The sequence below is a fragment of the Sphaeramia orbicularis genome, chromosome 18, assembly GCF_902148855.1.
Source record: "Sphaeramia orbicularis chromosome 18, fSphaOr1.1, whole genome shotgun sequence".
NCBI classification, from domain to species: Eukaryota; Metazoa; Chordata; class Actinopteri; order Kurtiformes; family Apogonidae; genus Sphaeramia; species Sphaeramia orbicularis.
Window position 1 is genome coordinate 15,777,191 of NC_043974.1, and position 14,085 is coordinate 15,791,275.

General features: G+C 35.3%; 1 protein-coding gene across 3 annotated transcripts in view; it reads right to left on the reverse strand.

The window, feature by feature from the left end:
- Positions 1–14,085, reverse strand: part of eml3 (EMAP like 3) — a 132,443-nt gene that overhangs the window by 36,098 nt on the left and 82,260 nt on the right. For all 3 annotated transcript variants that reach the window (XM_030161680.1, XM_030161682.1, XM_030161681.1), the window contains 6 exons: positions 8,486–8,518; positions 5,679–5,799; positions 4,594–4,743; positions 2,137–2,203; positions 1,831–1,941; positions 703–798 (listed from right to left, as the gene is read on the reverse strand). In XM_030161680.1, coding sequence (XP_030017540.1) covers positions 703–798; positions 1,831–1,941; positions 2,137–2,203; positions 4,594–4,743; positions 5,679–5,799; positions 8,486–8,518 — 578 coding nt within the window. The remainder of the gene's footprint in view (positions 1–702; positions 799–1,830; positions 1,942–2,136; positions 2,204–4,593; positions 4,744–5,678; positions 5,800–8,485; positions 8,519–14,085) is intronic.

A 14,085-nucleotide genomic window follows, 5' to 3' on the forward strand; every position in this document is an offset into this window, starting at 1 on the left:
TTTGCAATTCTAGTTTTCATCATTTCGTTAGTTTTCGTTAATGATAATAACCTTGCTATGGACTTATGAACACTTAATAATATAAGAAATTAACTCTTTAAATAAGATAAATTATCCAACACTTCTAAATCTAAGTTGTTTTTTTTTTTTATCTTGATAACGACTAAATAATTTGCAGGATTGGATACATTCTCCATTTGTATAAAACACATAAAGTTTCTCTATACAAGCAAATATGATTTTTACAGCTCTGCTATTAGGCTACCACTATATTTTAAAGGATCACCTTAAATGTAATGTGATAAAAGCCTCCAAATCTACAAGTGTACATTTGACAACTCCTGATAAACATGACCATCTGTGATCCATGAGACACAACTGGACTGATTCAGGTTTAGCTGCCAGTTTAAATCTCAGGATCACAAACCAAAACAAGTCAAAAATAGACAAAATGGAAGACGCATAACAGTGCAATGATGTGTGAATTCATTAAATTTTTTTTTTTAAACCAAAAGACTGCTCTATTTCTACACTGGTCTGTTCAGCTCATTTACTCTTACTTGCATACAGCAGCTGAGCTCAGCGACCAAGTTTTGTTGTCAGGTAATTAAACTTGATGATAATAAAAATTCCTACCACAGCAAAAAAGTTCTGATGCCTGTTTTACGAAGTATGGTTGAGGTTCAGTCCCATTCTCTTTACCTTTACTTCTGCGTGCTTGGTGCCCTTGTTGCAGTCCCACACCGACAGCATGTGTTCATTAGAGTCGTCGATCACACACAGGAACGTCCCAGAGTCCTGAAAACACATCCAACCAAAACCATTTCATGTAATACACACCGCTCTGCTGCTCTGTTTCTTCACTGAACACAAAAACTAGCTCTATTCACAAGTAATTAATGCTGATTCCACTTTGACATTTTTTAATATGATGGACCCAAATTAAACACTTTTGTTGATTTTTCACATTAAAAGCCATCCAGGAAATGAGAGGCAAGTCTGTGGGTCTGACAGTTTTCGTTACCTTCATGTCCCGAGAAAACCATGTATCTCCAAATGTGTTGACTTTGAATGTTTGTGATTGACTATTTTTTAGTCATTTCCACACATATTACAAGACAGTGACAACAACAGTTCCAGTGAGGACAGTGAGTCAACAATCTCAAGTCTAATGTGGTCTCCAGGGTCTGTAAGGTCCACCTCTGCATGAACAGTGAGTGGACCTGCTTTGTTAGGTACCATGAAGTAATGGTACTAATGGAAAGAATAATGTTCAAAGGGAGAAAGTGGATGTGGACAGGGGTCTGGATCAGCACTGATGTTGGTCTAATCCAGTGGTTCCCAACCTTTTTTGGCTCATGACCCCATTTTAACATAAAAATTTATGGCAACCCCAGACATTCAAAATAGAGACTTTTTTTTTTTTTTTTTTTTGCTAAAATTAATTAATAATTAATTAATTAGTTCATTTGTTGGGATTGGACAAAAATAATGTTCTGATGTTAGTTCTGAACTAATAGAATATGAACATTTGAACAGGATTTTAAACTGTAATGTCTGTAAAACAGAATTTAAGTGTGAACACAGGAAAATTTTGTGATATAGCATTAGATCCTGTTGTGATTAAATAAAACTGTGTTCAGTATTTGTGCAGATTTCTGGTGTAATTCAATTCTTTTTAAAAAAGAAACAAACAACAAATCGCCTTTTTAACAGTATCATGACATATTGTGATATATCGTATCGTGATCCTAGTATTGTGATTTGTATTGTATCGCCAGATTCTTGCCAATACTCAGCCCTACTTCTAGTAGGTTTTGAATGACTCACAGAGATGGAAAATGCCACTGATCCCACTCCCCTCTGGAAGGTTCCCAAACCGATCTGCTGCAGAGTGACCAGTGTGGTGGAGTCCCAGATATGAACACAGGGCAACAGGGGCTAACACACACACACACACACACACACACAATGAAACTATGTACTATGAAGATGAACATTAATCAGGTCATTGATAACTATCACACCTTTTTGTCATAGCTAATTTCTTCTTAACATGTGCATACACCTTGCAGATTTTTCAGTTAATCTGTTCTATTGGGATCATTGTACATCAGTCAGCAGTACTGTAGTTACCTTGTCTTTGTCCACCCCTGCTGTCTGGCCAGATGCTATTCGTACCTTGTCAGGATGGATAGTAAGACTGTTGAAAAAACAAAAAAAAAAAACACCTTATTAAATCATAGGCCAGGGTTGCATATTTGAAGAATGTATTCACATTAGTGCTTGGCCATGTACAGGGTGAACCGGTGTAATTTTCTGTACAACATTCAATTTTTAGATTAAATTTTGAGCCCAAGTTTAGTTGACTGGGCTCATTGTTGTGCTGCAAAAAACTAAAAAAAAACTTTGATTGACAATACATTTAGTGACTTTTGTTCTAGAAGTGTGTTGTGTATGGAGTTTGAGGCAGGATGTGATGATGACCCAGTGTGCAGCTGTACTGAAGAGTAAAGATGAGGGAAAGATAACACCTACCACTTCCTCACAAGCTCACTGGTAATTGTGTCTTTTCTAGAGTTTTCTGACCAAACTATTCCTTGACAGTGTTTCTGTGCAGAATTTTTAGCTCTAGCACAGTCAGATACAGATGATGAGTAAGGGGGATGGACTCCATAAAGCTATTTACCCACTGCATCCAGTCTGTAAAAGTGCAAAATGATCCACTGGGATAAAACACTTCTTATCTGGTAATGTGATTTTAGACTTGCAATGTTCAATTAATTAATAATAAATTCACAATGATTATATTATTAGTCCACCCCCGAAGGGAGGCAAGGGGTATTGTTTTTGGTTTGGTTTGTTTGTTAACAATCTAGCAGCCAAACTATTGGTTGAATTCATACCACATTTGGTTTATAGATTGCCAGTGACCCAGAATAGATGTGATTATATTTTGGGAACAGTAGGTCAAAGTTAAACTTTTTTATGAATTAAAAAAAAAAAAAAGTTTTTCCCATTTACTTATAATGGGTGAAATTTCAAAATGTATGTAGCAGCAAAACTATTGGTTGAATTCATACCAAATTTGGTTTATAGATTGCCAGTGACCCAGAATAGATCTCATTACATTTTGGGAAAAGTAGATCAAAGTTTAAATTTTTTTATGAATTTTAAATTTTTTTCCCCATTTACTTAGAATGGGTGAAATTTCACACGTCTGTAGCAGCAAAACTGTTGGTTGAATTCATACCAAATTGGATTTATAGACTACCAGTGACCTGTAATGACTGTCATTAAATTTTGGGGAAAATAGGTCAAAGTTTAAATTTTTATGACTTTTTAAAATCTTTTTTTCCCTCATTTACTTATAATGGGCAAAATTTCAAATGTCTGTAGCAGCAAAACTATTGGTTGAATTCATACCAAATTTGGTTTATAGATTGCCAGTGACCCAGAATATATCTCCTTACGTTTTGGGAAAGGTAGATCAAAGTTTAAATTTTTCATGACATTTTTATTTTTTTTCCCCATTTACTTAGAATGGGTGAAATTTCACACGTCTGTAGCAGCAAAACTGTTGGTTGAATTCATACCAAATTGGATTTATAGACTACCAGTGACCTGTAATGACTGTCATTAAATTTTGGGGAAAATAGGTCAAAGTTTAAATTTTTATGACTTTTTAAAATCTTTTTTTCCCTCATTTACTTATAATGGGCAAAATTTCAAATGTCTGTAGCAGCAAAACTATTGGTTGAATTCATACCAAATTTGGTTTATAGATTGCCAGTGACCCAGAATATATCTCCTTACGTTTTGGGAAAGGTAGATCAAAGTTTAAATTTTTCATAACATTTTTATTTTTTTTCCCCATTTACTTAGAATGGGTGAAATTTCACATGTCTGTAGCAGCAAAACTGTTGGTTGAATTCATACCAAATTGGATTTATAGACTACCAGTGACCTGTAATGACTGTCATTAAATTTTGGGGAAAATAGGTCAAAGTTTAAATTTTTATGACTTTTTAAAATCTTTTTTTCCCTCATTTACTTATAATGGGCAAAATTTCAAATGTCTGTAGCAGCAAAACTATTGGTTGAATTCATACCATATTGAGTTTATACACTGCCACTGACCTAGAATAGATGTGATTACATTTTGGGAAAAGTAGGTCAAAGTTAAAATTTTTTATGAATTTTAAAACAGTTTTTCTTCCCCCATTTACTTATAAAGGGCAAAATTTCAAATGTCTCTAAAAACATCAATTTTGTCTCAATTTACTTCCAACTTGCCACATATATAGAGGCAATTGATATGCTGACATCAGCCCATGCATAGACATGATGACATCAGCTGGATCGATGCCAATATAAGCTAAAATATGTGCAAGGACCGGGGTTTGTTGTGCCTGGAACCACTTGTTTGCCAATTATTTTGATGATCAGTTCAGAAATTTGTCTCTGAATCAAGACTCTTGGGTCTAAATCTACACTTCATGTAAACTGACTGTCCTTGGGTTGGATCAAACACTACATTCGGTCTGAGAGTTCATCTGCATCAAGACTGACATGAATACATCACACACTCACCAGCGGACACAGTCTGTGTGTTTGCGATAGTGCCGTTGTGTTCGGTTGTTGATGTGATAAAGCACAACCACGCAGGCGATGAAGTACACCGCCTCGCCTGTGGGGAGGAAGTACAGGTTCGCTCGGCAGTCCCGTCCACGGTAACCATAGCTGGAAAGACCGGGTCAAGGTCACGTTATAAAGAATCACTTCTCCTTTAAGAATTTCACACCAATTCACCCAGATGTTTTACTAATTCATGCTGTGGATTTACCTAACCCCCCCTTCCCCCAAAAAAACTCTGAAAACTCTATTAAACCTGCAAAATCTTAAAATTATATGTGAATTATGTTTGATCCTCAGTGCAAAATGTAATTTTAGTATATGTTTTGTAAAACTCATCAGTCACATACATTGGACTGGGTTAAAATTTGCATTAAACAACAAAGAAACCTTAAGGATAATAATAATAAAACAAGTCATTCATGTAAATACTTGTTGCTAAAATCAAACTGATGAACATAAAAATTTCACACCTAAACAGAATTCTTAAATTTGAAAAAATTAATATCTCCACTACTTTTCACTTCTTGCAACCAAGTTTGGGTTCTATGTAGAATTAAAATAGTTTCATCGTATTCCAGGAGTTATTTGGGACTACATAAAAAATGAATTTGCTAAATATAGTTTCTGAAAAAAAAGGAGGATGATCTAATTTAATTTCTCGCACTTTCTTTCTTTTATGGGAAATTGTTCCATTGCATTGCATCTGTAAACATTTTTTATGATATATTGCTTTTCCATCATACAGTCTTTTGCAGCAGAGCTATAGGACTTAAATGTTCTTTTCATGCATTAAAGGAATATATCACTCTACCATTAAAACTGTGTTCATATAGTTTCATTATCAGCCTCTATAATTACTTCACTGACATTTACTGAACTCATTTTAGCAGCAGTTTCACAGCTGACAGTGACTCTTCCAGTGTTCCACAGACACTTCCCAAAACAAACCGCGTGGCTTGAATCCAGGAAAAGACCACACAATGAAATCAGCAGTGTCTGAATTTAACATGTAACATAAACCTCCTAAATGAAAAGGATACACCCAGTCCAGCTCCAGTCTCTCAGAGGGTGGCTCCATCTTCAGGTCTTCATAGTTCTGGATGTTTGAGGGGATGTACATGGTAATGGGCCGGCCTCGGATGAACATTTTAATTGAGTGTCCTGCAAGAGAAACAGAGCAGAGAACATATATAACCTCATATACCATTTACTGTATACTTGTGTCTGCTGTGGGCAATATTAGGATTCAGCTGGTTTTCTCAAATAGAGCCTGATAAAAGTAAAGACTGAGGAAACTTTTTAACTGTTAGAAGCTGGGTTTCCATTAGTTTTCCGCAAAATTAAAGTGATATTTCAACAATTTCGACAAAGTGCATACTTGTAGGTGTTTCCACTGAAGAGAGTTTGGCTTCTGATGCGTGATTTTAGTAAAGTCCCGTCTTGCAACATGTGGTAATTCTCATAAAATACTGTAAAGTTCTCATAAGATGCTCGTTTAACCCTGTGAAGCCTGAACCATTAAAATATTGATAGAAAATTCCATTTCTTTGAAACTGGAGCCATTATTGGTCCTTCTGAACAACCAAAAAAATATTTGTCAAATATCAATTTCCATGTATGAGTTTCAATTTTGTATCATATTTGATACATCAGGTTTCAATGCTCAGATATTGTTATTTTTGAGCAGACGAAAACATGATATCTTTGGATGTATTTTGTTTGGTTTGTCGGACTTTATACAGTATGATTTTATGGCTAGTTGTGTATCACTAACCATTAAGGCTATTATTATTTAGAAGGGGGCCGGAAATATAAGAGTTTCTTTATCTTGCTCCTTTTCAAGCATGGGTGTGTATATGTTTGATTATGATGATTATTGAAATTCTGCTAATGAAATGCACAACCATGAACGAAATAAATGAAATGAAAATGAAAATATAACACAAACATGTCTAACAAATTGGTAATTCCTTTTTAAAACTGGCAAAGTTCTGCCTCCTTCTCCATTAACAACAATCCTGTAGCGTCGCTGGCAAGGCCTCTGGTGAATGAATTCCTCCCCCTGGTGGATTATCCGTGTATTGCATGTATCTAATTGTATACATCAGGTTTTTCAAGAAAAAAAATATCAAACTGATCATGTAGAGGGCTCCAAAACTCATGTATCAAATATGATACGTTTGGCGTTATAGGGTGAAGGACGCACTGAGTTTCATGCAAAACCTCCACAGTGTTGACAACATGTGATGACATGTTGTTTTTGAATGCAGAGTTGTTATGAGTCTCCAATTAAAGTAACATAAAAACCATATTTGGTCTGTATTAGATTCAAAATGAGTGAAAAGATCATATTATGACCACTTTCGCCAATTTGTTGAGCTGGTATCACATGACAATCAGAAGGAAACATTAGCTTTCATCTCCAGTTAATTCAATATGGATGCCCTACTCCAGTGGTTCCAAACCTTTTTAGGCTCATGACCCCATTTTAACATCACAAATTTCTGGCAACCCCAGACATTCAAAACAGAGACTTTTTTTTTTTTTTTTTTACTAAAATTAATTTGTTTTTGATCATGTAATAGTTTGCTATACTATGTTGCAAATAAATGTTAATTTTAGACGAAGAAAACAGACTTTGTGGACTGTGTGATTTGGGGGAAGTGGAAAATGAATCACATCTTCTTTTGTATTGTCCTCTATATGATGAACTGAGAGCCTCTTTGTTTGATGATATGTGTATCCGAAATCCTGATATGTTCTGGAGCACTGATGATGACAAGATGAAATGGTTGTTTAGTTCTAATGTATATAAATTAGCATTATTTGTTTGTAAAGCCTGGAAAAAGCGGCAGATGTGTTTGTTTAAATAGGTCAGTATTTTGTTTTCTTCATATCTATTGTGCCTATTGTCTGGTGTTTGATTTTTGGTTTGTATTTTTGGTGTCTTATAAGCCCATGTAAGGGCTGGGCATGTTTTTTTTTATGCAAGACACAATAATAAAAACATTCATTCATTCATTCATTCATTCATTAGACGACATTTAGGCTATATAATGTATATTATTATGGACGGAGGCAGAAAAGCCAGGTGTAGATTACTGCAAAAAGTGAGAATTTTATTTTCCTTGGTCAGGATATGTACAGTCAGTCCAGCTTGGATTTACAAGGCTGACAATTAATACTGAACAAACAAGAATTAAAACTATGAATTATGAAAGAGCTGCAGCATCTGAAACTGACCACAATGAACATTTGACAGATAAACAGTACCACAGTGCTTCAGTTTGATTGTCTCTGTCAACTCAACATATATTTTTTATTAGTAAGTTGTTTTTTTTTATTATTATTATTTTTTATCAATTACTAGAAATTTCAGGTGACCCCATTTGTATTCCAAGCGACCCCACGTGGGGTTCCGACTCCAAGGTTGAAAAACACTGCCCTACTCCATAAGCTTCTGTTCTTATCTCTACCAGCAGGTGTTATACTAGTAAAGACTGCATTTTATCACACTACTACTACTGACTGGGTTTGCTGCAGGCTGTTATTCAAGTCATTTGAAATGTATTAACATGGATGATTTTCTTATGTCATGAAATCCATCTCTAGAGGCTTCCATGCTGTTTAAAGTCACAGTGAAATGGTCAATGTAAAGTTATGAGAAACATTAAAAAAAGCTTAAATTATTTTGAAACTTCACATCAAAATAAAGTGGTTGTGTTGACAGAACTGAGTTGATACATAGTGAAATGAAAGACTGACTTTAAATGTATTTATCCAGTGTAAATATAAACCCATAGGTCAAATTGCTGAATAACATATGGCCATTTAAATACAGGCCTACCTTGGCCGTACGTTCCTCTTCTGGATCCAGATCCTGTGTGAGAAGAAAAGTACAAGGTCAGTCAGACAAATAAACACCAGTATCCTCTGAGCTTTAAATCACAGCCCATTCCTGACCCAAGTACACTTCAGGAATCCCCGAGGATCTATTCACAATTTATACAGGTTAGAGTTATGAGTTGAGAATTTCAGTATGGTTTATATTTTCCTTTTCCATTTGTTTTTGGCACTTCGAACCTGTTTCTTTTACCTTGGCAGCTGTTGATTTTTTATGTGTTACTGGAGGCTACACAGGGCAAACAGTAAGACCAAGGAGAGTGAAATGTCACAGCCTTTAACTGGGCGTGGGGCAGTGATAAAAGGCCAGAGTATGGATCAGGGTCAGTGCAACTACACATAAAGACTGAACACGACAAAGCAAAAGTGTCATGTGATAACAAAGAAATAGGAAGAAATCAATTTTGCCCCGACAGGATGTTAAGAGAAAGACATGAAGATGATCACCAACAGCATTAGGTACCAGACAGAGGACTTTAATATCTGTTATGCATGTATCATCACAAAGGTAAACAGTAAGACTTCACAGGCAATAAAGACAAAAGTTTGAGGTTTAAGTATGAGCTATTTTATCAAAAAACAACAAACATATTGCGAAAGAATGTGCTGCCTCCTCTTTGTTTGCCCTTGTGAGTGATTTATTTGTGACATGTGCGTCAAATAGTAATATAAAATAATAAAATGTTTTGGAATGTCGAATATGGAATGTTGGTTTGGATCTTGAACTTGGAGCAGCCGACTAGTCTAAGACAGATTTTCAAGTGAACGTGTAGGAAAACATCCAAATATCAATATTTCACAGCTGAAAGTCTGTCACAATTCACGTCTTTGTTATACTATGTAGTTTAATTTGGCTGCTTTTGCTTTAAAGGAGTGATATTTTGCTTTTTTAAATGGAATTATGCATTTTCAAACATTTCCCTGCGGTCTACATAAACTGTAAATGCTATACTTGAGTCTGAATTCTTCATTAACCCTTTCATGCATACTGGTCACTCCAGGGGACAGTTTTTCTATAGATTTTCTCTTGTATATTCATGGGTTTTGTTGTTTTAGTTCCATATCAGCCAACACAGTGGACGCTTATGCATCATCCCATACACTGACATTCCTGTAAGTTTCTTGTTCTTTTATCTAAATCAATTACTAATTGTTATTAGACTGTAATTAACAGAGGTTTTTTTTTTAACAACAAAGTGTTTTTTTATGCATATTATCTGAGTGAGTAATAACTAGTATTATAGTATGTTCAAATGTGAGAAAACATCAGATTGGCAGCATTAACCTCCTGAGACCCAGGAAAATGAAAATTTTGGCTTTTTTCCATTAAACAATTGTCTTGATTGGAAACCACATAATGCAGCAGCTTTTTTTTTTGGTTCTATTTTTCAGATACATTTTTTAATTATTTTCATTTATTTATTCTTTTTAATGGAATGTTCTTTGTAATGGACAGCAAGTAAAACTGTCAAACTTTTGTCCCCTACAGAGGACAAAAATGCATTGCTGGGTCTCAGGAGGATAAAAATGTTTTTATTTCATAGTTTTCACACAGTATGTCAGTAAATGTATGTTTCTGAGCTTCAAAAATTTAACACATGGTGTTCGGCTGAGTGGACATTTTTGTAACTCCATGAAAAATACGTCCATAAAAATAAATAAATAAATAAAATTGCTTTTTTTCAAGCCTAAAGAGGAATAAAAACACTCAGGAAAAAAAACTTGATTAAGGTTCTGATAATTCATGCATGAAAGGGTTAATTCAACTCCACAGGTCCATCTTCAACCCTATTTCTGAGTAATGACACCAGAAAGGTGGTTTTGAGCGCTGGCCCTTTAAATGCACATGAGCCACTTCAGGCCCCTCCCCCTCCAGGTTGTTGACTGTGCTGCTTTGTCCCGTTCAACCAACAACTAAACATTTGAGGTAATTAGCTCGAAGTTTGGACATATTTTCAGTTTTTACTACAACCGCTGCTGCTGACAAACAGTTACGTCGTACTCGGAGAAATGTGCGTCGAAAGTCTTGACCTTATATGTGCAAATGTCATGACGTAACTAGTTATAAAACGTAACAAATTAAGCAGGACTTAAAAAGGTTGTAGAAATCCACTCGATTTTTGCCAATAATGAATATAAAGATAGCTTTGCAGCACTTGGAGGGTTCATATTCAAACTTTTTGAACTGTTAGGGTCCAAATACACAAATAAATGAACCAAAGACTAATAAAAGTGGGTTTAGCAAAATATGACCCCTTTAACACAACAAACATCCTCTATGTGTCCTGCAACTCCCTTTAAAGACACATCAGTTTTCACTTTTTATATCTTCAGACTGATTTTCTTCTGTTTTTCACAATGAACTTTCTGTGATTGGTTCAACACTGCAAAATCCCCCAAAAGTGTTTTAACACTAAATGAATCAAACCACTGTTCATTCCGAGCCAGGCCGAGACCACCTCTGTTGGTCAGACCATACACCAGCTGTGAGATCCATGTCTTAGTCCAGGTGAGGTTTCACACCTGCAACTTTGGATTGGATCAAACTGGAGTTCAATAGTACAGCCCATATGAGGCAGACATGAATCAAACACAGATATTACACAAGGTGTTAGCTCTTTATCCAAAAAAAAATTCCAGACTTTTTTAAAACTGTGATTTTTTTCCCCCAAACCGTGACTTTATGTACTTTTATACATGCATGTCTACTTTTTTGGTTGAGATTGTACCTGTTGTGTGTAGTAGAAAAGTTCATGTTAATAAATGTATGAATGAATGAATGCATAATTCACAGTAAATTATGTTTTACTGACAAAAACACTTTTTAAAACTTATGAAGATAACAAAAGTACACAAATACCACACAAACAAGTTTCACTAGAATCATTCCAGTACCAACCGGTTAGTGACATTATATCAAGTTTTGTTTTGTTTTTTATATGCTTTCCTCATGTATTTATTATTTTTAAGATTGTGTGCCTTTGAGCATACTCTAAAATTCAACGATGAGAGAAACTTTCTTCCATACTTTATTCATTAAGACTTTTACATAAAATTCCAGACTTTTCAAGGTCTGGAAAACAGCATTTCAAAATTCCAGACTTTTTAAGATTTTCAAGACTTGCACAAGCACCTTGTTATAGATATATTAAATGATTTTTTGTTTTATTTTATTTTAATTAATTTATTTATTTATTTTGATGTTTTGGGTTTTTTTTTTTAAATTTAGTTATTTATTTATTTTAAATTAAAAAAAAGATATATTAAATGATTACATAATATTCAGCATGATTTTTCTTCATAAGGCTACATTTATAATGGCCTTTTATCTTCATGTGCTGCTATGTAAACTTACTTAATGACAGTGAAATTAATGAAAAAAGATCTCCATTTATCATTAAAAAACAATCTCAAGAAAAAAAAATGTCTTTAAAAAATTGACTGTCACTGTCGATTTGTATTTCTTTCCCCATTACTTTGATTTAACCCTGCTTAATTCATCTTTATGTATTTTTCTCTAATGATGAGTCTGTTCATTCCACAATATGGAAAGAGTTAGAACAGTAATGAAGGTTTGCCTCAATGTAAATGTTTTTGTGAAGAAAACTGGCAGAGTTATTATTCAGAGTCCATCCAAATTGCCCTGTTAACGTCTCATCACAGATTATTTACCCAGGGAACTAATGCCAGATACAGTTTTCAATACTTGGCTTTATTTCAGTACATTTCACTTGGCACCAAACCGTTATCTAAATGTGTCCTGACAGTCGTCACTATCTACTCTCTCTCACCAGCTCAGGAAAGACCTCTGTTCCTGCCAAGAGAAACTTGTTTCACTCAAATATGGGAGCTATGAGGACGCCCAGAGTGAGTGAGCGAGTGGAGGAGAGCAGCGTTTTGGCCTCTTCCTCTGTGGCGTTGGCTATCCATCATTCCGTCAGGAGAGATGGAGTGGTGTGCAGCTCGGCTGACCACAGTGCATTTAATTCCAGGCAGCGCCTACGACTCCAACAGGGTGTGTTTTACTTCACGAGGACTCACATAAAAAAGTAATGGTGAGCTCCAAAAAAGAGAGAAAAAACGTCTTGTTGAGTGATATTTCTGGTGTTCAAAGGCTATGTTAAGCCTAAAGATAGTCCTTAAATGACCTGACAGCTTTCAACCACACATCAAACTGGAGTAAAGTCTACGTCCAGTCACTGAGGTGGTTTGAACTCTCAAATGGACTATACTTCCACTCTCTCCTGTCATCACTTTTTACTTAGTGCTACTCTAGTTTTTCTACCTGAAGACTATGCAATAAGGACTTTAAATATATGGAGATGTTTCAGTGAACCCATAAAAACCCAATGCTGCTTTTGTCCCAGATAGCAAAATCATTATGACTTAAATCTCACCCAAAACTGGAATGTCATTTTGGCAAAGTTCTGGGTGGATGTATGGGCCCTAAATGGCCCAAAATTGGCCAAAATCAAACCAGCCAAAATCAAACCAGAAGGAAGCCAAAATTCACCCAAAACCAATTTTGAACTTCCAAAATATAGCCATAATTGTCCCAGAAAAGCCCCAAATCCCCATAATCCAGCCAAAAAGTAGCCAAAACTGACCCAAAGAGAGGCCAAAAGGAGGCCAAAATTCACCCAAAATTTGTGTTGATCATGCTTTTAAAATGAAGTGGGTTTTCTTCTGGGTAGAAATTCACGCTCTTTGCGCAGTGTTTTGGCTTTACAGAAATATGCCAAAACACAACCAAAACACATCCATATATTGAATAAGATGTTGCCACTCTTTAGTCAATCTTCTGGTTTGCCATAAACATGCCATACCATCCTTATACTTGATCCCGCTCTTTGCCCAGTCTTTTGGTTAACCACACATATGCCATAACTCAGCCATATATTGCTGGTGCCTCCATATCTATTATGGATAACCTTAATCATACCACAGTTAAGCCTAAAGGTTTTCATAATGCCAAAAGAAAGCCAAAAATGTCAAATGTATGCCATAATACTGCCAAAATATTTGCTACCTGGGGTGGCACTTCCCAAATGATTTTCCCCCTATTTTAAACATTTGTTAAGTAATTTATCCCCATTTACTCTAATATTAGGCTCAGTATTTTGCTTTTGTTTTGTCATAAATATATTTATTGCTGTTTTCATTGTTTTATAAGAACAGGCAACAACACCCACACATTAAAACAATCCCTACCAACCCCGCCCCCCCATACAATAGCACCCACTCCCAGTGCAATGAAATATACTTGACAGACACAATTTAATTGTCTATACAGACAAGTCCTTTATAAATTGCAAGAAAGGTGTCCAGTTCTTATAAGTCTTTGATCTTTCCTTTTGATCCACCTCCATGGCTTTTACTGGTGAATCAATGTTGTAGAAGATGACGGTGTTTCCACAGTAACTATGGAGCCTTTGAACATCCAAATGGGTCATATCTGATGGCCATGAAAAGATGACAAACTGCATTTTACACCAATTATTTCCATGGATTGATAGGCTAAGTGGATTAACAGGTATTAAACAT